At 45.3% G+C, this 22,595-nt stretch overlaps 1 protein-coding gene across 4 annotated transcripts in view; it reads right to left on the reverse strand.

Annotated features, from left to right (window-relative positions):
- The window catches only part of MYBPC1 (myosin binding protein C, slow type), a 163,153-nt gene that overhangs the window by 97,036 nt on the left and 43,522 nt on the right, over positions 1-22,595 (reverse strand). For all 4 annotated transcript variants that reach the window (XM_030215276.1, XM_030215275.1, XM_030215274.1 and 1 more), the window contains exons 4-9: positions 22,400-22,438; positions 18,889-18,923; positions 15,079-15,185; positions 10,281-10,429; positions 5,644-5,761; positions 1,214-1,265 (exon numbers count right to left, since the gene is read on the reverse strand). In XM_030215276.1, coding sequence (XP_030071136.1) covers positions 1,214-1,265; positions 5,644-5,761; positions 10,281-10,429; positions 15,079-15,185; positions 18,889-18,923; positions 22,400-22,438 — 500 coding nt within the window. The remainder of the gene's footprint in view (positions 1-1,213; positions 1,266-5,643; positions 5,762-10,280; positions 10,430-15,078; positions 15,186-18,888; positions 18,924-22,399; positions 22,439-22,595) is intronic.

Genomic DNA, 22,595 nt, shown 5'->3' on the forward strand with positions numbered 1-22,595 from the left:
AATAATGCAGTTTGTTAACTCTTCTGAAACTAAATTAAACTGGATCGTTCTGCAGTCCCTCCTTTCTCCTTTCCAGTTCAGTTAGAACAAGTGATGGGATTCTGATGCCAAAAGCCTTCTTTTGTAACTGCCTAATTTAATAGACCCAAGTCTCACTCTTCTTACACTGATCATTGCATCAGGTGTCGTGAGCCCGGGAGCCATGCACCAAGGTTTTTTTCCAGAAATCTATACCCTGGGCTCTAAATCTGGCCTCCAGGTGTTTCCTTTAATGATGACCATGGCTCTCTCCCTTCATGGATGATATGTCTCTGAGATGAATGTTCGTTATGAATAAGATTATAGAAAATAAGAAGAAAAGAGTTTCTTTTAAGCTAAGTGCAATCTTTATAAGTTTGAATATTGCATTGAGCTAAGTTAATTGAAGTATATATATATAAAAAAAAGTTTTGAAAAAAAAGTTTGAAATTGTGGATCGAATGACGAATACATGCCCACCATAAGACAGTGCATGGCTCACAATTAAAGCCAAAATGGTGGTGACATGAGAATCTGATAGATCCTAATCTTCATGTCCCTTAAAGACTGTATAAATACTGTTTAAGATACAAGTGGAGTTGGGTAATAGGAAGAATTTAGAAGTGAAGAACCCCCTCCTTGTAGGATATTGAGGATACCGTGGAAGTTGGATAGATCTCTCCCTTCAAGAGGCATTTCATTCATCTTTTAGTAACACAGAGAGGGCCCTTTTCACTAAGCGGCGGTAAGCCCAATGTGGGCTTACTGCTCGCTAAACAGGAAATACTGCCTGGCTACTGCAGCAGCCCGTTGCTACTTCCCACCCCTAGTGCCCCGTCATATATTTATTTTTCTAGCGCCGGAGTGTACACGGCGGAAATCGGGCAGTGCGCCAGGTTAGCACGGGAGCCCTTACCGCCACCTCAATGGGTGGTGGTAAGGGCTCCCCCCCCCCCCCCCGAACAGCAAGTGCTTTACTTGCCGCACGGCCATTTCCTGCAGGAAAGAGAAACTTCCCTTTTACCCGCTGCAGTAAAAGGGGGCCTCAGCACGCGTAAAAAACATGCACCGACACCAGCGCAGGTCCCCTTTTGCCGCAGCTTGGTTTAACTCAAAAAGAGAGATATATGAAAATTATTGCTCGTTACCAACTGTCCTTAGTTAACAGTGTTAAATGATCATACTTTGATCTTACCTCCTTTTGAAAGCAGATCGGATGTCAATTGCTGAAGTAGTTGCTTCTCCCGCTAAAAAAGAGAACATGCTGGATTAAATGTATTTGCTTGGGCTTCATGTACTGGACAAGATGTTGCTAAATGCTACGATCTCTTGTCGTAGAATGACCTATTATTATATTTATATCAGAGCTCCATATTTTTCTATCATTTCACTAAAAATTGCATTCTCTACTGGAGATCAAAAAGGGCAATTCTATAAGGGCCTCCTACATGTAGGTATCATTTATACACAGCAATTTATAGAATAGATGCACTTATACATGTAAATGTAATTGGCATTTATACATGTGAGTGCTAAATGCTATTCTATAAATATGCGGCAAAATTACTTAGGACCAAATTTTATAAATGGCACCTTAAAAATTGGTGCAACCCCTCCCCCCACCCACATGCTTAGTGCGATTCCATAAACTACACCTACAGTTAGGCATAGATTATAGAATATGCTTAGTGGCCATTCTTGTGACTAAACTTTAGGTGCAGATTGGGTGTATTCTGTAACAGCACACATACTTTTTAGAAACGCCCATGACCCACCCATTTCACACCCATGACCACGGCCCCTTTATGGCTGCACGCAATAGAATTGACTTGCAGCACTTTATAGAATATGCCTAGAAAGTTGTGCGTGTAAATTCTAATTATTGCCAATTAGTGCCGCTAATTGGTTGTTGAGTACCAATTATCATGCAGATTGGCTTGTTAATCATTTAAGTTGTGCACGCAATTTGGCCATGCAACCAAATTAGTGTGCACAACTTAAAGCACCATTTATAGAATTTGCCAGTTAGCGCATAACTGCAAGGGGGTGTAAACATGAATGGAGTATGGGCGTGTCATGGGCGTGCCTTCATGATATGTGCTTAAGTTATGTGCACTTCAGCACACTTTTAGACGCCAATAGTTATGACTGCATTTGACTTGGTGCAACTGGTGATGCCTACCTTTAGGCATGCCAATGTCAACACATTAATATTCTATAATGGCATCTTGGTGCCAAGATGCCATTATAGAATTGGCATATGGTATTGCTGTAAAGTCTTTGTGCCCATTTATAGAATTACCAGCAAAGTGAATTTTTTACCCTATAGAGCCAGAGGAACCACTGATACCAAACCACCCATAACCTTAAGGGTTTGGGTCACTTGTCACATGAAGTAACAGCATAGGAGCCAACTTTTCAAAATTATTGGGGGTGCTAAGCCCAGTGAAAATAACCCTTCCTTGGACACAAACAAGGAATTTTCTCAATATTGGGGGTGCTCAAGCACCCACAGCACCCAGTCGGCTCCTATGAGTAACAGTGGTTCAGCTCCTAGAGTCAGAGAAACTCATATATAGATGGCTACAAAATGCCGTGAAAACTCCAGTCAGATGAATGAAACCATGTCCAATTGCCGAAGATACAGAATACTCCCAAATCCACAGATTTCAATTGGTTCAAAGCATGGCCGTCAGGTTGCTCTACAGTCAGAAAAGATTTGGCCATGCTATGCCCTCTCTTTCTGTCTGAACAATGGCTCCCCATATCCTCCAGAATTCCCTATTAGGTTCTAATGCTAACCCATCAGATTCAATCCTCAAGGTTCCTGCTCTTTTTTTAGCCAGCCTGTTCATCCTTTGTAATCTTCTAAGAACACTTAGCTCCTCCAAACAACATTCATTGGTCATTCCTTCCTATCGTCAGGTCCACTGAGAGGCCATTTGCCAGTCCCGCTTTAGCATCTCAGCCGCTGCCCTGTGGAATAGTCTCCCGCATAATCCTCCTTTTCTAAATTCTTCTTAAGGCTTTCTACTTCTCAGCTGCCTTTCCATCTGTTCAGGATTAGTATCATTGTTCACTCTCCTTGGGGCCTGCAGGCAGGGGCGTAGCCAGACAGCAGATTTTGGGTGGGCCTAGGCAAGAAGTGGGTGGGCACCAAATGTTCTCTCCCCCACCCCCACACCAAAAAAATATCTCAGCTGGTGGGAAAATGCTTCTCTCCAGTCTCCACCTTGGTAGTCTGCAGCAGGCATGCGCTGAAACTGAGCATGCGAAGGTGCCAGTATTGCGGAGAGCAGCATTTTCATTACCATGTGCTACTGTTGGATGGGCCTGAGCCCTAAGTGGGTGGGCCCCGGCCCACCCAGGCCCACCTGTGGCTACGCCACTGCCTGCAGGGACAGTGATCAGGCATTTTTCCTGCCCCAATGTCTTTCCCTTCCCTGCTTTTTCCCTGGCATAATTATTGTATCCTTCCCCCTTGTCCACTTCTCTCATCTCTAGTCCTAGTTGTGTCTTGCTTTGCCCTCATCCCACTCCCCCCATTTTTTCTTTATTTTACAAATGGTGTGAATTAATTAGATTCTATTTTTATGTAGGCATACAGCAAATAAAATTGAACCTTGAACCCTTATTGTTTATGGCTTTCTACTAGTGCTTGTGTATTATTATTTTTTAATGATTTCATACATCTTTGTAGATTACCTGTTACTAGTGTCTCTTATTTTGTTGAACAGTGAATTTTGTTATGTTTATTTATGATCCCCTGACACAGACTGTTGCTGAAGCATGCTCCATGTCAGATCTAGTTTGCGATGTGTTTTTGTCACAACTAGTTTGACTTTTGTTATCTGCACTAGTTTTATATGCACTGGGACTGATATTCAAATCTATATAATAATTGGTAACTGCTTCCCTGGATGGCTGGGTTCGTAACAGCATGCTGACGTCAGCTCGCCTCCGTGTTCCCTTCTCTCTCAGTGTCCTGCCCTCGTGGAAAGATGAAATGATGTCAGAGGAGGGTGGGACACTGAGAGGGAAGACAAAGGAAGGCTGGAGGTGACACGAGCCCAGCCTGCCGTCGCTGCGACCTCAGGTAAGATGAACGGCTTAAAGGCAGGGCGGCAGGATGGAGTGAGTCACTGGCCATGGATGGGAGGGCAGGGCAAGGGAGAGGAGAATCGCTGGGCATGGAGGGAAGGCCAGAATTGCGGGACACGGAGGGGAGGGCAGGGCAGAGGAGAATTGCTGGACATGGAGAGGAGGCCAGAATCGCGGGACAAGGAGGGGATGGGAGGGGAGGGAAGAATCAGTGGCGTACCAAGGGGGGGGGGGGGGGGCGGTCCGACCCGGGTGCACGCCGCTGGGGGGTGCTGCGGCGCATGCCTGCTCTGAGTTCGCTGACTTTGCGCGTTCGCTGTAACTCCCCCTGCCCTGGAACAGGTTACTTCCTGTTCCGGGTCAGAGGGAGCTCCAGCGAACGCACAAAGTCAGGGAACTCTGAGCATTGGCAGGCGCGCGCTGCGGCACCCCCCCCCAGCGGCGTGCACCCGGGGCGGGGTTCCGTGCTGCATCGGGGGGGGTGCTGTAACCGGGGGGCCCGTGCTGCATCGGGGGGGGGGGGGGGTCTGCTGCACCCGGGGGGGGCGGGGCGCCGCCCCCGGTGTCCGCCCCCGGTGTCCGCCCCCGGTGTCCGCCCCCCTAGGAACACCACTGGGAAGAATCACTGGATATGGAGGGGAGGGCAGGGGAGAGAGGAGAAATCGCTTAGATGAGAGCCTTCCTAGGACCCGTTTAATTTTTCACGAAATGGGCTTTGTTACTTGTGGAGTAATATTTTCGCTGGCCACTGGTGAACACATAACTCTGCTCTCCATGGATTATTAGCGTCTTTAGTGCTGGAAATCTGCCTAGAAGGCCTACTATCCATAAAATGAAGGAGCAGAGGGAGGGTAGAGCAAGTGTGTGCTGCTATCTGAACACGCTATCTATTTAGTTTAGGCCTGACGAATATATAAATTAATTTAAATGCCATCCGAGGCATGTTAAATTAATATGGTTGCTGCTCCTGAATATTGACCCTCATTTTTTTATTCCTGTGGGTTACCTATGTTTTTGGATAATTTTACTAGATGTTTGTATTTCAGAGTTTAAGCTGCTCATGGCAGGTTTGCAATACCCAATGCTTTTTTTTATCTTGCCTTAGTGTGCATCCCATCGTTCATTCAAAGGATAAGAGATGAATCTGCGTTCCATTTTCCCCACACAAATGCCTGGCTTGAATGTACATTGAAGTGGTGGCTCTGACCCCAGTCAGTAGGAACCACCAGAGCTGCTTGGTTTTCACCGTATCCACAATGAATTGAATGAGATACGTTTGCATGCTTTGTTTCCATACAGTGTGTGATGATATGCTCATTCTTTTGTGGGTATCATAAAAACCAGAAGAGCTTGGTGGTCTCCAAAGACCAGGTGGAGAATGAGTGCTCTTTCACTTTCTGGTTATTATCTGTTGCACCTGGTTGTTTAATTTCTCAAGAGACTTAAACAGCTATCTGATTGGAGCTGGATTAAGCTATGCATTATTTATTATTACAGCATATCAAACTGAAAGGAAAATCTTACCAACAACTTCAAGATCAAAAGAACAAGTGTCAAATTTATCCTTGTACGTGACTTCACACCTGTAGTTTCCAGCATAGCTTTCCTTCGCTTTGATGATTTGCATCTCAAATGTGTAAGTCTGAAATGAATGGATGTTATGAGGAAGGAATTGAGGATTTGCATTTCACAAACCTACAAATATTGGGAATATGTTTCACACTGCCTGCATTGCTGCAAAATGCAATGGCTACTTTTTACCCAAGGACTTTGCACCAGTTCCAAAAGTGAAATTATGCATGTATGCCAAGGTTTGGAAAAGGTCCATGGGACTTAGTGAGTCCATTGTCTAAAACAGGGGTGGGCAACCTCAGACCTCGAGATTTTCAGGATTTCCCCAATGAATATGTATGTGATCTATTTGCAAAAAACAACAAGGCAAACGATCTGCAAACTCCAACGTAGACAACAAAACAGCACATACAAAACTTATTGCCTGACACAGACTGTGTTTCGCCCAAGAAGGGCTGCATCAGGGGCAAAAATCTCAGAGATATCATTCGTCGTAATAAATGTTATTCACATGAGCCTTGAAATGCTAGGTTCTTGATAGAATAATGAGTTCTTGAAAAAACAGCAGGAAGGATATATTAATGACGATCATCACATGCCTTTCCTCCAGTGCAGTGATGAATGATATCTCTGAGATTTTTGCCCCTGACGCAGCCCTTCTTGGGCGAAACACGGCCTGTGTCGGGCAATAAGTCTGGTATTTGACATCGTTAATAAATTTTTGAACATTCTTCCGTTTTGTATCTGCGATCTGTTTGCATGCACTGCCTCCATAGATCCCTTGCATTTTCATTGGGGAAATCCTGAAACCCCGACTGGATTACAACGTTTGAGGTTGCCCACCCGTGGTCTGAAAGGACTACACAGGAGTGGAGCTAGTCAAGTGTTTGGAACTAATGGGAACAACATGTACCCATGGTTATCCAACTGGATCCATTTATATTTATTTATTCATTCAAATATTCATCCAGAAAACATCAAGGCAGTTTACAGAATCCTATGGCAACTGTAACATTAAAAACAGACAAAGCAGCTATAAGCGCCATGTACCAGTTTAGAATATAACTAGGAGGCAGTGGCGTAGGAAGGGGGGGCGGGAGGGGTGGTCCGCCCCGGGTGCACGCGCTCGGGGGGTGCCGGCCCCGCTGGTTCCCTGCTCCCTCTGCCTCGGAACAGGTTACTTCCTGTTCCAGGGCAGAGAGAGCAGGGAACCAGCGGGGCCGACGCAGCTCCGAGTGACGTGCACTCGGGGCGGATCGGCCCTCCCATAGGTAAGAATGCGGTCCGGGGGGGAGGGGGGTTTACTCCGGAGGGGGGGTGCGCCGCAGAGGGGGAGGTCGTGCCGTGCTGCACCTGGGGGGGGGGGGTGCGCAGCGGCGACCCGCCCTGGGTGTCATTAGCCCTCGCTACGGCGCTGCTAGGAGGAGAGGAAAATGTAATTGTATAACATAACTTATCCAGAGACTGAGCTAATGCAGGTTTCAGAATTTGTAATTTTGACCTCTGCGTGCATGCAATGGTGGTGGAGGGTGAGGGTAAACAGTCAGTTCACACATCTACTTGTACCACTACAGAAGGAAAGGCATAAGGAAAACTGACATGAAGAATTAATTAGGGCCAGAACAATTCTGGTGTCTCAAAGGTGCTTGTAGAAAGGCCGAAAGAGTTGAAAACTGCTTTCAGAAATGTGCTTTATTTGTTGTTTAGTATTCACAGAACAGATGTGTCATGCAGGTCAGAAGAGTGAAGGGCCTTTAGGCATATTTTCTTGCCTTCTCACCTTTGCTGGTCAGAGGCCTGGTAAGCTTGAACCAACTAATATGGATTCTACGGCCTGTGGCCTGAATACATCAGAAACCATCAGAAACCAGCTTTTTACAAAGGAAAATTACTGCTTGGCATGACTTCTGCCAAGGACACGTTGTTTACTGCAAATTAGCTTCCCTTATCTCCTGGGAAAGTGGAGGAGCTACTTTACAGAGCCAAAGGTCTCTAGGAGTATATGTGAACCAAGAGGGTGTTTGCTACCATCAGATTTGTGACTGATAAGAGTTTCTTTGCTAATTACAAGGCTTCTCTTCATGACTGTGAATTCTGCTGGACAGAAGTACACAGTTTGTGATTGGCCCATAGGTATCACCTAAGTAAGAGGGATGCCAAAGTTGGACAGAAGAGGAAGAAAGAAGATCAGAAGGAAAGAAGTTTGGTTGGAATATAGATTGTGCTGAGAAGTGCAAGAGCGAGACACCAGTGAACTGAACTCCTTGTGATAAAAGCTGATAAGGTCAGTTGCCTCAGCTCTGTAGCTTCCCTAAAGACTGTAAACCTGAGTACAGAGCAAAGACCTTGAATTTTATTCCTGTGCTTGGATAGACTCGCAGAAAATCCTGCTAGAGTCTTCATGGAAAAATCTGATTCTTCACCACACCAGAGGTCTGCAGAACAAGAATTGCATGATGAGATGAGCTGGACTTTATTCCTATGGTTCAGGGTATAGATAGTCTATGGTTTTTGTCTGTGAAGGACTAGCTAGACCCAGGATTTGTGGTCAGTAGTATCTTGTTACTTGGGTGGCAAAATTACTAATTTTCTACCACCCAAGTACCTGACCCTACAGGCCAGGAAAGACAACAAGATGAGGTGCCCAGCAGTAATTTGGCAATCTGCATGTGCAAATCGCATGTTAAAATTTTTAAACATTTTTCTGTGGAGGAGGCGTGTCTGGGGCAGAGAGTGGCCGTGACAGTGTGAATCAGTTAGTGCAACTACATTACTGTGCACTAATTGATTAACGCAGGATTAGTGCATCAGCCCTTACCGCCTACAAAATAGGGATCAGTAAGTGCTCATGCTCTAATTTCTTTAATGGCCATGTGCTAGTGGCAAAATTAGTGCATGGCAGTGGCATAGCCAGTATGGGGCCAGGGGGCCTGGGCCCCCATAGATTTGCCCCTGGACCCCCCTGCCGATGACCCTCTTGACCCCCCTCCCGCCGCCAACCCGCCGTCGCCTACCTTTGCTGGCGGGGACCCCACCCCCCGCCAGCCGAGCCGAGGTCCTCTTCTTCCCAATCCTGCGCAAGGCTTCATTCTAGTCTGACGTCCTGCATGTTGTACGTGCAGGACGTCAGACTCACAGAAACAGAATGAAGGCTCGGCTGGCGGGGGTTGGGGTCCCCCACCAGCAAAGGTAGGCGACGACAGGTTGGCGGCGGGAGGGGGGTCGAGAGGGTTGTCAGTGTGGGGGGAGGGGTCAAAGTTGGTGGCGGGGGGGGGGGGGTTCGGCAATGGCATGGGGGGGTCAAAGTTGGTGGCGGGGGGGGTCAGCAATGGTGGGGGGGTCGGTGGCGCTGGGGGGGGCTAAAATGTGCCTCCTCACCTCAGGCTCTGAACCCCCCTCCCGCCGAAGTCTGGCTACGCCCCTGGTGCATGGCCATTCATTTAGAAAATAGGAAAATTGCCCATTTTACGGCCACAGAAAAAATGGCCTTATTGTGCAGGAAAGACCCGTGTAAGGGTATGTTAATGCTGCTTTTTATTGCTGCTTAGTAAAAGGATCCCTAAATAAATAAATTAATAATAAGATGATATAACCAATAAAATATTTTATTAACATATCTTGTAGAACCAATAAAACACCATGCATGATCATATTTCAGTGGGTCAGAGAAATCTCCATAAATAATCACTATGGGAATGATCCCCCTTATACACTGTATGAATGTAGCATAATAGAATCAACCAGTGAAACTTGGTTCTGAAGGATTATATAAGTTCTATGAACCCTGATGCAAGCAAGGTGCTCAAATGTGGCCATGTAGGGTCTTTTATGAATTTTATAAGATGTGTTAAAGATTTTTATTGGTTCAATCTTCTTGTATCATTTAATATTTATTTTTATGGACTATCTTTTGGCCTTTCTTGGCCCTTCACTCTTCCGATCCACCATGGTGACTTGTGGAAGTGATACCCTCTCTTCCTCTCATTGTTGCTCATGCTGGGCCAGACCACAGCTCTCTCAAGCCCAGTATTCTGACAATGGCCAATTCAGGTGACAAGTACCGAGCAGGATCCCAAATAATATCTAATCCATCTTACTCCCGAAGCACGCATAGCAATCTACAAAGCATTCTAAAGCTCTGTAACCACAGAGAATTGCAAGGCCCTGCTGAACATGTCTGTATTTCCAGAAGTACAAGGCTTTGATATGCATCCTGTTGTGTGTCGCACTGAGGGCAGATGCTGAAGTTGATTCATTAATTGATTTAAACAATTTGTAGACCACCTATCTTCAATTCTAGGTGGCTAACAAAAAACATGCATAACACAATACTCATACATTGAAATATATATAAAAATAATGTAAACCTGAGAAAACTATGCAACGTAAGAACAAAAATCCATATGCATGTCTTCATACAAACGAGCAGTAGATAATTCACAAATTATTCAGGTATTAAAAGTCGTAGTCTCAATTGTGTAGAAAGCTGTGGAAAGTCCTCCTAAATAATAGTCCTTATGGCATAGTTAAGCAAGAGAACGTCTCTTATCACTAACTGGTGTCAAGTTCAAAGCATCCAAAAAAAGTACCTTGGTAAGACGATCAAAGGTTTCTTTCAGCTGAAGGTGCTTTCCTGCTTTGCTTGCAAGATCCATCCATTTCCCTTTCAACCACTTGACAGTTGGCTTTCTAAGAAGATCTTTGGCTTCAACTTTGCAAGAAAACTTAATATCTCCCCCTTAAAAAAGCAGAACAGTTGGGTACATTTATTATATCCTTGCATGGAATATGCAAGTATTTCACAGCTTCAGAAAAATGTTAATAAAAATTTAACTTCCATTAGAAGCTGTTTGGAAAGCCCAGATTTCTGACAGTCTTGCTAGATATCTCTGAAATGGTGTCATACTCTGAAAACTTGAAATATATAGGTTCTTAATTTAGAAGCATCACCAATGGACACAGCAGCATTTAAACTGGCATATCCATGTAAATGCCATTATAGAAAGAGAGCTATTTACATGTGGGGTTGCTCACCATGCTTACTTTGCCAGGAGACATGGTAGGGATGGGGAGAGGGAGTGGTTTGGATGGGCCTAACACAAATAAATGGATTTTCCATCTTACAAGGAGAATTAACACTAATAAAAAAATCGAAATGTCAGCATTTACACATATCCCAATGTACAAGTAAGTGGCCTTCTTTAAAGGGAAGGTATCTGTGCCAAGGCCAAGCTCCCACAGATCACTCTCCCAGCATCAATCGCCCCACTGATTACCCCTGATGGCTTTCTGATTCCCTTCCCCAGTCATTCTCTCCCTGACCCACCCAGCACATCCCTTCCTCCTAACCACCCCCCCCCAAAGCATCCGATTCCTTCTAGGTACACCCATAGAAGAAGACCCCCCCCTAACTGCCCTAAGAACAACATAATCCACCCCAGCCTTACGGGGGGGGGGGGGGGGGGGAGGGGGGGGGTCCCTGGTGTTTAGTAGGAGCAGGAATGATCCCCACTTTCTTCTGCTCTTATGGCCCCAGGTTCCAAAATGGTCATCACGACCCCTAGCAGTATTTTTGCAGTCTTACTGACAGGAGTTAGGTTGCCAAACAAGAATTCTTCAATCTTTTAACTTCCCCTTCTTTAGCAAAGTTGCAGATTATTACATCTAGTTGCCCTATGGCTTGTTTGGTCATTTCTGTTCCAATATGCACATAAAATCAGTTTTTATTCCCTACATTTGTGCTTATGAAAAATGGTTTGGCCAGTGAGTTTCTACCAAAAAGGACAGCAGAGGTGACCCAGCCCACTGCATTAGCCTCCCTCCCTCCCTCTCTTACATCCCCCTGGAAAGTCCCACCCCTCCAGGAGGTCCAACCTCCCAACCCCCATGGTATAGGCAGGCACCCCTTCGGGCCTTCCTTATGTCCCTGGTGGTGCGTGGGGTCATTGGGGACAGGAACGAAAGCCACTTGTTCCTGCTCCTTGCGGCCACTAGAAGAAAATGGCTGCCACAACCTCTCACTGCAGCCTCATGGTAGTATACAAAGTACTGCAATCTGCCACGAGAAGGGGGCCAGCCATGGGGGGCCTGCCTATACTGTAGGAAGGGGGGTTGGGCCTCTCTGAGGGATGGGAGGGAGAGAGGTCATTGCAGTGGACTGGGGGGAGAGAAGGAGGGAAGGAATGGGCTTTGTAAGGGGCTCAAGGGGGGGGGGGGCTTAAAACAAAAAAAAAAGTTATGCAGGGACCAGCTGATATTCAGTGCCGGCACTTGCATAGCTAAGCAGCCTAACTTAGGCTGCTTTGCTATGTGGATTCTGGTACTGAATATTGCCGGCACCCGCATAACCCTGGGCTCCTACTTAATGTCACCCCTTGTCCCATCCCTGACCTGCCCACTTTTTTGTGAGTGGTCAGAGGCAATATTCAGTGGCTCTGCCCAGTTTAGTGCCGCTGAATATTGGGAGTTAGGCAGCCCCAGTACATTTATGCGGGCAACAGCCTCTCCTGCCTGCTTAAATCCTTTTGAATATTGGCCTGAACATGCATTAATCCCCTAAAACAACCTAACCCCCTAGAGTTTTGCTGTTTTCTCAGCAACCACTTGGAATTTCAATGTGAAATTTTACAGCTTTATTTGTTACATCTATCCATGTCTATGTGCTGAATGGAATGAAACTATGTTTAAATATGGTGAAGTTATAGACTTTTTTGCGTGACCACCCAGTGATTTTCGTGCGTTCAAAAATGTTTGCACTGTAAAATTATTATTATTTGAACCCCCCCCCCCCACAGGATGTCAACTTACTGTTAGTGACATTATAGCGACATAGGGGTCCTTTTACTAAGGTGCGCTAAAAAATGACCTGCGGTAGTATAGGCACTGTGATGAAGTCACATCCAGGATAGTTGGGTTAAGGCAGTGTCAGTTTGAAATACAAGTCCCAGAAGGCATTGCAGGCAAGGAGCCAAGGATGAGATGAGGAACCCGGACTGGACTCCTAGCTGCAATGGGGGAAGACATGGGTGTAAGCTGGCAGGATGTGTAGATGGGCTGCCACTAGGGGGAAAGAGAGTTAGGAAACCCTGTGTGCAGGAGCTCATCATTAGTCTAATGCTTAACTCATCTGGTATGGGTGTGGGGGAAGCTAATGGAAGTAGAATGATTGGTTGTGAGAGCAGGAGCCAGGGATTGATTAGGCAGGTGGGAGGGAGTCCCAGAAGAGAGAAGCAGTTGCAGGCTGAAAACCCTTGGGCAAGAGAGGTCCCTAAAGTACTGAAGCAGGCTGAAATCCCTTGGGTGTGAGGAAGACCCAAAAGTATTTGCAGGCTGAAAGTCCTTGGGTAAGGAGAGTCCCTAAAGTATTGAATTTACCAGTGAAGCTGATGCAGGGTGAAATCCCTTGGGTATGAGGAGTCCCTAAAGTATTGAACTCTCCTGAAGGTAAAGAGAGTAGAAGGTAGAAATGCTGCTTTGTGATTTAACTGTGATGATGAATTGAAGGAACTGCTTCTATTTTGGAATTGAACTACTGCTTATTGTGCACTGGATAAAGAGCCCAGACTGGAGCTGACTGTGAGCCTGTATTGAATCCTGATATGTGCTGATAGCCTACTGCTTAAAGGGAACTATTTGCTACACACTTTCAGGTGGCTTATATGTGCTTAAGATTGAAGGTGAATGCTGTTGTTGGAACTGTGTATCAGGTCTACTAGAAACCTGCATAGAATAAAGTCCTTAAGATTGAAGTTGCTGGTGGACATTTATTCCTTGACTGCACCGGGAGCCTGTGGCTGGAGGAGAATGTTCTATCCTTGGCTGCCCCTAGAGGTACCTGGTTACAGCACGTGTTTTGGCTGCACGCAGAATCATTTTTCAGCGCACCTGTAAAAATGCCTTTTAAAAACTTTTGCCGAAAATGGACTTTACTGTGTTTTTGCTTGAACATTTTTAATGCACAAAATTAGTAGGTAGCAACACTAAAATGTCAGTAACACCCAACTAGCTTAAGATAATTAAATGTTGTTTACTAGTAATATGTATGATGACTAATAAGTAAGCAAATTTCTCAAAGAAATTCAAAGCGGTTGCTGAGAAAATGGCAAAAAATTCTAGGGGATTATTTTTTTCTCGCTAGTATTCTATAGCGACAGTTCCATGTAGAACTGTCATTATAGAATTTGTGCTCAGCATGTATTGAATTACCCTCTAACTGTGCTAGTGAGCATTTTAATAACTCTAGCCCTGTTCTGTTTCAAGAAATAGAATTACCTATTGACAAAAAGTTCACTCAAGCTCAAATGTAACAATTCTGAAAATCCAACAAATGCTAGAATTAAACCACGTGAAGGGACTCAAAGACGCCACCACTTCAAAACACCCTTAAAAAAGTGGAGAAAAAAACCCCTCAGTTGAACCACCCAGCCAACCCAAGTTAAAAGGCGTAGGCTACGCTCAGATTACAGGGAAAAAAAACTCCACCATACAGGGTGCTCTAACTAACTTTAAATGTGTCAAGAGTCCCAAACATAGAGTTACATGACAGGACAAACCTATAACGCACACTGTCCAGGCTTAAGCAAAAGATGTTATGGTACTTATCACTCAATCTTCAATTCCATCAATCAGCTGCCAACCAGCGTGTCAATGGATTCCAGAAGTCCAGCGTGTCAATCAATTTCAGAAACCCAACAGGGAATCCCCGTTTCGCCAGAGATGCATCAGGGGTAATGTAGAAAATGGGTGATCCTGTGTCATGGCCACCATGTATCAAATGCCAGCACAGGGTTACTAGCTTTTCCCTGTGATGTTGAGCGTAGCCTATGGCTTATAACTCTTAGTTGGCTGGGTGGTTCAACTGAGGTTTTTCTCCACTTTCTTTAAGGGTGTTTTGAAATGGTGGCGTCTTTGAGGTGCCTGCACGTGGTTTAATTCTAGCATTTGTTGAATTTTCAGGAAATAGAATGACAGAGCCGTGAATATTGGAAACCTTGTTTGTGTGTGTGTTGGTGCAATATATGCTTTCGATCTTCCCTATATTTCCTTTGCTATTGGACAATCAACCCCATCATTACTAACCAATATTTTAGGTTCAGAGTAAGATATCCACAAACTGAAAACAGTAGTTGAGTTTGTAGGTAAACTATAAAGTCAATCTCAGCTGGTGCCACGGCACAATCGCAGAGCTACACAAGTGGCCAAATATTAGAAATATTCACTACAGCATTCCTTCCGTCCCCCAAAACAGAAACCAAAAAATCAAATAACAAAAGAAAAAGTAATAAATGTAGGACAGCTCTGGAAAATGTTTAGCGAATGTATCATATCTTGAACACTGTTGAATTTTGTAGAACAAGTTACCACTTCTAATAGTCCACAACAACTCACCTTCATTCACAGAACCACTTTCAGGTTTTTCAACGAATAAACTTGACCTCTCAGAATCCTTGTGTTTGTCTGCGTCCTTCAGGTGGGCGCGTCCCCAATTGACCAAAACTGTTCAAAAAGACAGGAAAAATATAGATTATCTACTCGAAAACTTTTTTTAAAAATCATAAAAAGGGATTTATGTGGTAGTGGAATTTACTCTCAGTTTCTCTTCAGGTTGTACTCTTGGGCAGAGAACCTACATATTCCAATAGGTAGTGGAGGAGTAGCCTAATGGTTAGTGCAGTGGGCTGAGAATCAATTCCCATTGTAGCTCCTTGTGATTGGGTCATACCAATAAGACATAAGACATAAGCATTGCCATGCTGGGACAGACCAAGGGTCCATCGAGCCCAGCACCCTGTCTCCAACAGCGGCCAAAGAACAAGCATTTCTTCCCCGCCCATCCCAGAAATAGTGGATTAATCCTACGTCCATTCAATAACATTCTATGTCTATCTATGGTCCATCTAACCCAGTATCCTGTTTTCAATAGTGGCCAAGTATCACAAGTATCTGGCAGAATCTCAGATAGTAGCAACATTCCATGCTACCAATCCCAGGGCAAGCAGTGGCTTCCCCATGTCTATCTCATGGACATTTCCTCCAGGAACTTGTCCAAACCTTTTTTTTAAATCCAGGTATGCTAACCTCTGTTACCACATCCTCCGGCAATGAGTTCCCAGAGCTTAACTATTCATTGAGTGAAAAAATATTTCTTCTTATTTGTTTTAAAAGTATTTCCATGTAACTTCGTTGAGTGTCCCCTAGTCTTTGCACTTTCTGAAAGCGTGAAAAATTGATTCACTTTTACCTTTTCTACACCACTCAGGATTTTGTAGACCTCAATCACATCCCCCCCCTCAGCCGTTTCTTTCCCAAGCTGAAGAGCCCTAACCTCTTTAGCCTTTCCTCATATGAGAGGATTTCCATCCCCTTTGTAATTGTGGTTGCCCTAGTTGGGTGCAAGCATTTACACCAGCCCTTGACATGGCATAAGCATTTGTGCCTAGAGTTAGGGGCCAAAATGCAAACTTGCTAGTAATCTACAACAGTAACTACATGCAATATTGCCATTATGGAACTGGTGCTTGCTGCCCTTTACGTGAAGTGAGCCCTAATCTTCTCTTATGTCTTATGTATGGCTATGGTAACTGCACAAGTGACAGCAAATGTAAGTAATGGGGGCGGATTAGTGTTGTGCATATCCAAGAAGACGAACCAAACCACTCCCACAGGTAAACCAACGTAGAACAAAGAGTGGGAATGACCACAAAACAACAAATGAACAGGCTAATCAGCCAGAGCTTTATTCAAAATGGTGGTGAAACAAGTCCGGCCGCCGAGAGGACTGAGCCGGGCCCCAGGGCAAGGCCGCACCCCGGGGCCCCGCCGCCAACCGCCCCCCTGAGGCCACCACTGCCCCGCCCCCCAAAACGCTACTCAGGCCACCACCGTCACAGTCCACAAGTCTCCACCCACTCACCCCTAGCGACAGCCCCTCCATCTGCCACCGGGCCCCCTGCATTCAAATCGGCAGCATCGCGGCATACCTCGTGTGAAAGCGGAAGATCGCCTCCCGTCGGGCCTTCCCTCCTGTGTCCCGCCTAGCAGAAACAGGAAGTTACATCAGAAGAGGGCGGGCACAGGGAGGGAAGGGCCCGAAGGGAGGTGATCTGCCACTTTCACACGGAGTGAGGCCGCGACGCTGCTGATTTGAATGCAGGGGCTCGGTGGTGGACAGAAGGTGGCTGTTGACGGAGCCGAGGGGCGGGCGGGTGAGACCTGGGGACGGGGCGATGCCAGGCCCCCTTGGAGGCCCTGGCCCGGGGAATGTTTTCCCCCTGCCCCACCCCTCTCGGCGGCCCTGGCCCTGTTTAGCGATAGGTCTTCCTAATGGGGTCCTTTTGTAATACAAAAACAACTCCAGTACTGATAGGTACCGAGGGCACCGGCTCTGGAAAAGCTGCAAAAGCACTGTGTACCGGTACAAGTGTGTGAAGCCAAAGTATGTCATCAGCCAAGCTTGTTCACCACCATTTTGATTAAAGGCTCTGGCTTATCATTCTGGTTCATGTTGTTTGTGGTTATTCCCACCCTTTGTTTGCATTAGTTTGCACATATCATGAGAGGATTGAACCTCACTCCTATGCCAGGGCATGTGGAATATGATCTGAGTTCACAAATTTACTGCTTAATGCTCGCTGTAGTACTTGCATTATGCCAAAGAGAACTCCTTTCTGGAGTTCATAAGATGCAACATGTATAAGCAACTTATCCAGGTGCGCTTGGAAGTTCATTTTGCTCAAGCCTGTGACATCTGTCTCTTCAAAAAATACTAGGACTAGGGGCATACAATGAAGCTACAATTTAGTAAATTTAAAACACAATTGCAGAAAATATTTCTTCACTCAAGTGTGTAATTAAACTCTGGAATTCGTTGCCAGAGAATGTGGTAAAAGCAGTAAGCTAGAGGGGTTTAAAAAAGGTTTGATGGCTTACTAAAAGAAACTCCATAAGCCATTATAAGATGGACTTGGGGAAATCTATTTCTTATTTCTAGAATAAGCAGCATAAAATGTATTGTACGTTTTGGGATCTTGCCGGGTACTTGTAACCTGGATTGGCCACTGTTGGAAACAGGATGCTGGGATTGATGGACCTTCGGTCTTATGATTCTGCCACATTTTCTTAGTCTTGGACTGCATTTGCGGCACTTGAGGATCTTCCCTCTGTCCATGCAATTAATCGAGTAGTCGCTAGGGACCAACACCTCTATAATCAATGCCGTTCTGGTGTTTCGTCCTTTAGATTGTAAGCGCCTTCGAGCAGGGACTGTCCTTCTTTGTTAAACTGTACAGTGCTGTGTAACCCTGGTAGCACTTTAGAAATGTTAAGTAGTAGTAGTAGTAGTGTTTTTCTCTTTTACTATTATATCTGGTTTATTGCGATGTAACTGCAATGTGCTTTCCACACCCATTCTCTATCCATAACCTGCCTAGTTCCTGCCCCTAACACACCATGCAGTTAGCACTGGATTCCAGGCTCCGCCCTTTCTGCTCGCCTCACCCCATGCTTGGAATAAACTCCCTGAGCCCATACGCCAGGCCCCCTCCCTGCCCATCTTCAAATCCTTGCTCAAAGCCCACCTCTTCAATGTCGCCTTCGGCACCTAACCACTACACCTCTATTCAGGAAATCTTGACTGCCCCAATTGACATTTCGTCCTTTAGATTGTAAGCTCCTTGAGCAGGGACTGTCCTTTGTTAAACTGTATAGCGCTGCGTAACCCTAGTAGCGTTCTAGAAATGTTAAGAAGTGGTAGTAGTCGTAGTGTTTTTTCTCTTTTACTATTATATCTGGTTTATTGGGAGCTAAGTGTCCATTCTCTATCCATAACCTGCCTAGTTCCTGCCCCCTAACACCACCATGCAGTTAGCACTGGATTTTGATCATGCTGGCTGTTTTTAGCACATGATAGCTGTTAGTACGAGCCCTGCTAATGGCTAGCGTGTGCTAAATTCCATGCCAACCGCTTAAAGCCCTATAATGAACATGCTTCTTGGTTCTCTTACTAGAACTACAACCAGGTTATGCCAATCAATTCACATAAACCAATAAAATTAGATTTAATCTGGGTCAACAGACACTCATTTTGGAATTCCAAAAAATTACAAGACTCTCTGGTGTAGAAAAGAAAGAAATATCATGGATCAGCACCATACGTATTATAGTATTTAATAATAGAAATGTCAAAGAGTTTTTTTTCACCTGAGTCTTTCTATCCTTTCCAGGAACATCACCACCTGAAAGAAAATAATCATTTTGAGTATCATCCTTTATCCTCCTAGTATCATCCATTATCCTTTCCTTTAATGTTTTAAGTCTCCTGCATTACACCAATGGTCTCTAATGTTTCTCATATCTCACACTAACATTATCTGCTTTTGTCTCACCTGGAATGTAAACCGCACTGAACCCTGGAAAGCAGGGGCATAGCCAGACTTCGGTGGGAGGGGGGGTCCAGAGCCCGAGGTGAGGGGCACATTTTAGCCCCCCCCCCCGGCGCCGCGAGACCCCCCCCCGCCACCGCTGCCGCCACCACCACCACCAACAACAACTTTGCCCCCCTGCCGACGACCCTCTCAACCCCCCCTCTCCGCCGCCGCCGTCACCTACCTTTGCTGGTGTGGGAAACAGAACAAAGCCTTGCGCCGGAAGAAGAGGACCTCGGCTGGCAGGGGTTGGGGTCCCCGCCAGCAAAGGTAGGCGACGGCGACAGCGACGGCGGGGGAGGGTTGGCGGCGGGAGGGGGTTGAGAGGTCATTGGCAGGGGGGGTCCAGGGCCAAATCTATGGGGGCCCAGGCCCCCGTGGCCCTACGTAGCTACGCCACTGCTGGAAAGGAGATATAGCGGTATTCAAGAATTGATTTGAATTGAATTGAATGAGAAATTGAGAGCAGACTGTAGGATGTAGGTAGCGGCTCTTCTGGTAAAGCCAAAATACTGTGTTTTAGAAGGCACAACAGTTTAGCTTAGTGGTTCACAAACCTGGTCCTGGAGGCATCCCAGCCAGTCAGGTTTTCAGGATACCCACAATGAATATTCATGAAGAGATTTGCATTCAGTGGGAGATAGCCGTTTATCTTCCACTAAATATTCCCAGGTTCTATAGCACGCCTAGAGATCCATGTTGAAATACAGGCGTAGTCTATAATAATGCACATAACTTAATTGGCTTAACAAGCTAATTAGCATTAACAGCACTTAACAAATAATAATGAGCACTAATTGGCAACAATTAGAATTTATGCACATAACTCTGCGCCTAACTTCTAACATGTGCAGGCAAAAAGGAGTGTAGTTATGGGTGGGAAAATGGGCATTTCGTGGGCTTTCTGAAATTGACACACGTAGTTCTAGAATATGGCCCTCTGCACCTAAATCTATGTGCCAAGATTTATGCTGTGTTTTCATTGGTGTTAATGGAGGAGCATGGTTTTAGACGCTGGGATATTAAATAAGCATATTCTATATACCGCACCTAAATCTAGGTGCCGCTTATAGAATATGCTTAGGTGGAAATGTTTTCTGCACAGATTTTTTAGGCACCATATATAGAATCTGGCCTTTATTGACTAACCAGTTATATTGCGTGATTTAACTGGCTATCCGCTAATATTCAGTGTACCGCCAGCTAAGTTTGGCAGCCAAATCAGGCCTATCTTTGGCTGGTTTAAACTTAACTGGCCAGTGCTGAATATTGACTTGGCTGGTTAAGTTTAAGCCAGCCAAAAATAAACCAGATATTCAATGCCAGTCACCGTAAATGGACTGGCATTGAATGTCTGGTTTCACTGCTGACCGTGGGAGTTAGCTGAACTGCCTCCCACATTCTGAATATCAGCCATGCATGTTTAGGAGGCACAGTCAAACAGACCAGGGTCATGAACAAACCAGTATCAATAAAGTTGAGCAGAAGAAATAAAAGGAAGGCCACTGAAGGGAAGTCCTCAGAATTTCAGGAGAGCAGAGGGGCCGAGCTTCAGCCATTTTCCTGCCTAATGACCGTGCCTTGAGAATTGCTAGTATTAGGGTTAACATATGGCTCCAGAAAAAGGAGGACACATTGAGCCAGTCCGGGTTTTGCTTCCATTGAAAGCAATGAAAGTAAAATCCAGACTGGCTCAATCTGTCCTCCTTTTTCTGGAGTCATATGGTAACCCTAGCTAGTAGGAAGCAGGGGAAGAAGAAGGTCAAGGATGATTGACTAGAAAGAGGGGAGACAAAATGAGAGGAGACTAAACAGGGAGTGTGACAGACAGATGATTGAGGAAACCAGTGATACAGAAGGGTGACTGAAAGACCATGGAATCTGGCTGCTCAGGAGAACCCAGGCAGATAGTCAGCAGGCTACGCTTCACACTGATGTGTATCTGATTTATGTGGTGCCAGCTAACACATAGCCGGCTAAGTCGATATTCAGAACTTAACTGGCCATGGGTTGCCGAATAAAACTAAGACTGTGTTTTATGTGGTCCCTCCCTTGAGTAGCCTAATGATTAATGCATTGGGCCGAGACATGCGGCACTGGGTTTGATTCTCACTCCAGCTCCTTGTGATCCTAGGCAAGTCACTTAACCTTCCATTGCCCAAGGTACAATAAAAACTTAGACTGTGAGCCCACTATGGACCTGCATATAATATATGTAAATCACTTTGGTTGTACCATAGTAAGGCAGTATTGTCAAATTCATGACTCTTCTCCAAAGAGAGGAAACAAAGGTTGATGAACAGAAAATATATAAGGGTGATATCATTTTATTGGAGCAACTTAACACATTTCATGAATTGCTTTTGGGAGCTAACACTTGCTTCATCGGATCAAAACAAAGTGGCCTTTTTTTTACTAAGCGGCAGTAAGTCCACGGCAGCCTTACCACGTGCCAATCTGGAGCTCCCGCAGGCCCAACGCGGGCACCCGGCAGTAGTTCCACCCCCAGCGTGCGGAATTTCCAGCACTAGTGGAAACAGTCAAAAGATATTTCCGCAGGGGGCTACCTAGCTGTAATCGAGGGAGCACTTACTTCATTGGGTGCTGTTAAGTGCTCCCCCCCCCCCCCCCCCCCCCCCCCGCATGGCCAAGTGATAAGAGCAATCTTACTGTGCGGCCATATCTTTTTCATCCTTTTTACCCGTTGCCATAAAAAGAGCCTCAGCGCAAGGCAAAATGGCTCCCACCGCTAGCACAGGGTCCTTTTTTTACTGCCACTTAGTAAAAGGGCCCCAACATGAGCAGGTCAGAGCAAAAGACGATCCTATCTGAATAAACAAGTGAACCATAGATTTCATTACAGTGGTGGTGTGAAGAGAAGAATGGGAGAGGGAATAGATGTGAATCTACCGTTCCACTTTCACACCACCTTATTTGATTATTTATTTGGATCTATACACTGCCTTTTTGAAGAAAGTCACCCAAGGCGGTGTACAGGAAGAAGAGTCTGGACATAGGTAATAGACAATTTCAGCAGAAAGAAATATTCAAATAACAGTACAGATTATGGCACAGTATGCTACTTACAGGGTCAACACAATACACAATACAGTTTGTAATGTAAATTTTGATTCTCGTGTATATTCAAATGGTATCATCCTTTGTTCTGACCTGCTCCAGTGATTACAGTGTGGGCCCCCTTTCACAATCACACTCCTGTCTTATATATTCTCTCTCTATCACTTACTGGTCAATAAACAAGCACATCAATGACTAAGAAACCTTACCTGGTAGTTGAGGGCTAGTAGTGCGTGATTCCTCTTCATCTGTAATAAGAAATAAAAATACATAAAAATCCAGGTAAAGTAGGAGAGGGAGGGTTATTTTAAAATAATACAATCAGAAGTGATATTTCACCTTATACCTGCAAAAGAAAGAGGAAAAGGTTTGGCAGGCTGAAACACTCAAGGAGGATGTCAAACT

The sequence above is a fragment of the Microcaecilia unicolor genome, chromosome 9, assembly GCF_901765095.1.
Source record: "Microcaecilia unicolor chromosome 9, aMicUni1.1, whole genome shotgun sequence".
Taxonomy (NCBI): Eukaryota; Metazoa; Chordata; class Amphibia; order Gymnophiona; family Siphonopidae; genus Microcaecilia; species Microcaecilia unicolor.